The 331-nt window shown below is 56.5% G+C and overlaps 1 protein-coding gene across 2 annotated transcripts in view; it reads right to left on the bottom strand.

The window, feature by feature from the left end:
• The window catches only part of LOC107478612 (transcription initiation factor TFIID subunit 15), a 4,114-nt gene extending 3,810 nt beyond the window's left edge, over positions 1-304 (bottom strand). Inside the window, exon 1 of one of the 2 annotated variants that reach the window (XM_016098745.3) lies at positions 5-304. In XM_016098745.3, the coding sequence (XP_015954231.1) occupies positions 5-224 (220 nt within the window). In that variant the 5' untranslated portion in view covers positions 225-304. The remainder of the gene's footprint in view (positions 1-4) is intronic. The other variant, XM_052259025.1, reaches the window with a different exon arrangement.
• Between the last annotated feature and the right edge of the window lie 27 nt (positions 305-331).

Genomic DNA, 331 nt, shown 5'->3' with positions numbered 1-331 from the left:
AAACCAGGAGGATCGTGTGGGAATCGAGCGGAGCGGGAATGAAGAGGTGGAGGAGGAGGGTCACGGTCACGGTCACGGTCTCGATCGCGGTGACGATGACGGTCGGGTGAAGGAGAGGCGTCGGTGGTGTTGGTGGAGGGACGGACGACGAGGCTGCTTAAGAGAGGCGGCTGCTGGTGGTGCTGATGCGGCGGCGCTTCTTCGTTGTTCTCTCTGGAAGCCATATTGAGTGCAGTGATTGTGATTGTGATTGTGAATTGACGCTCTCACGCCTTCACAACAAATCCTTTTCCTTTTCCTTGGCTTCCTGTGTGTTAGGGTTTGTTCGGGG

The sequence above is a fragment of the Arachis duranensis genome, chromosome 3 (genome assembly GCF_000817695.3).
Source record: "Arachis duranensis cultivar V14167 chromosome 3, aradu.V14167.gnm2.J7QH, whole genome shotgun sequence".
Lineage (NCBI taxonomy): Eukaryota > Viridiplantae > Streptophyta > Magnoliopsida > Fabales > Fabaceae > Arachis > Arachis duranensis.
This window is presented reverse-complemented; position numbering and strand designations above follow the sequence as displayed.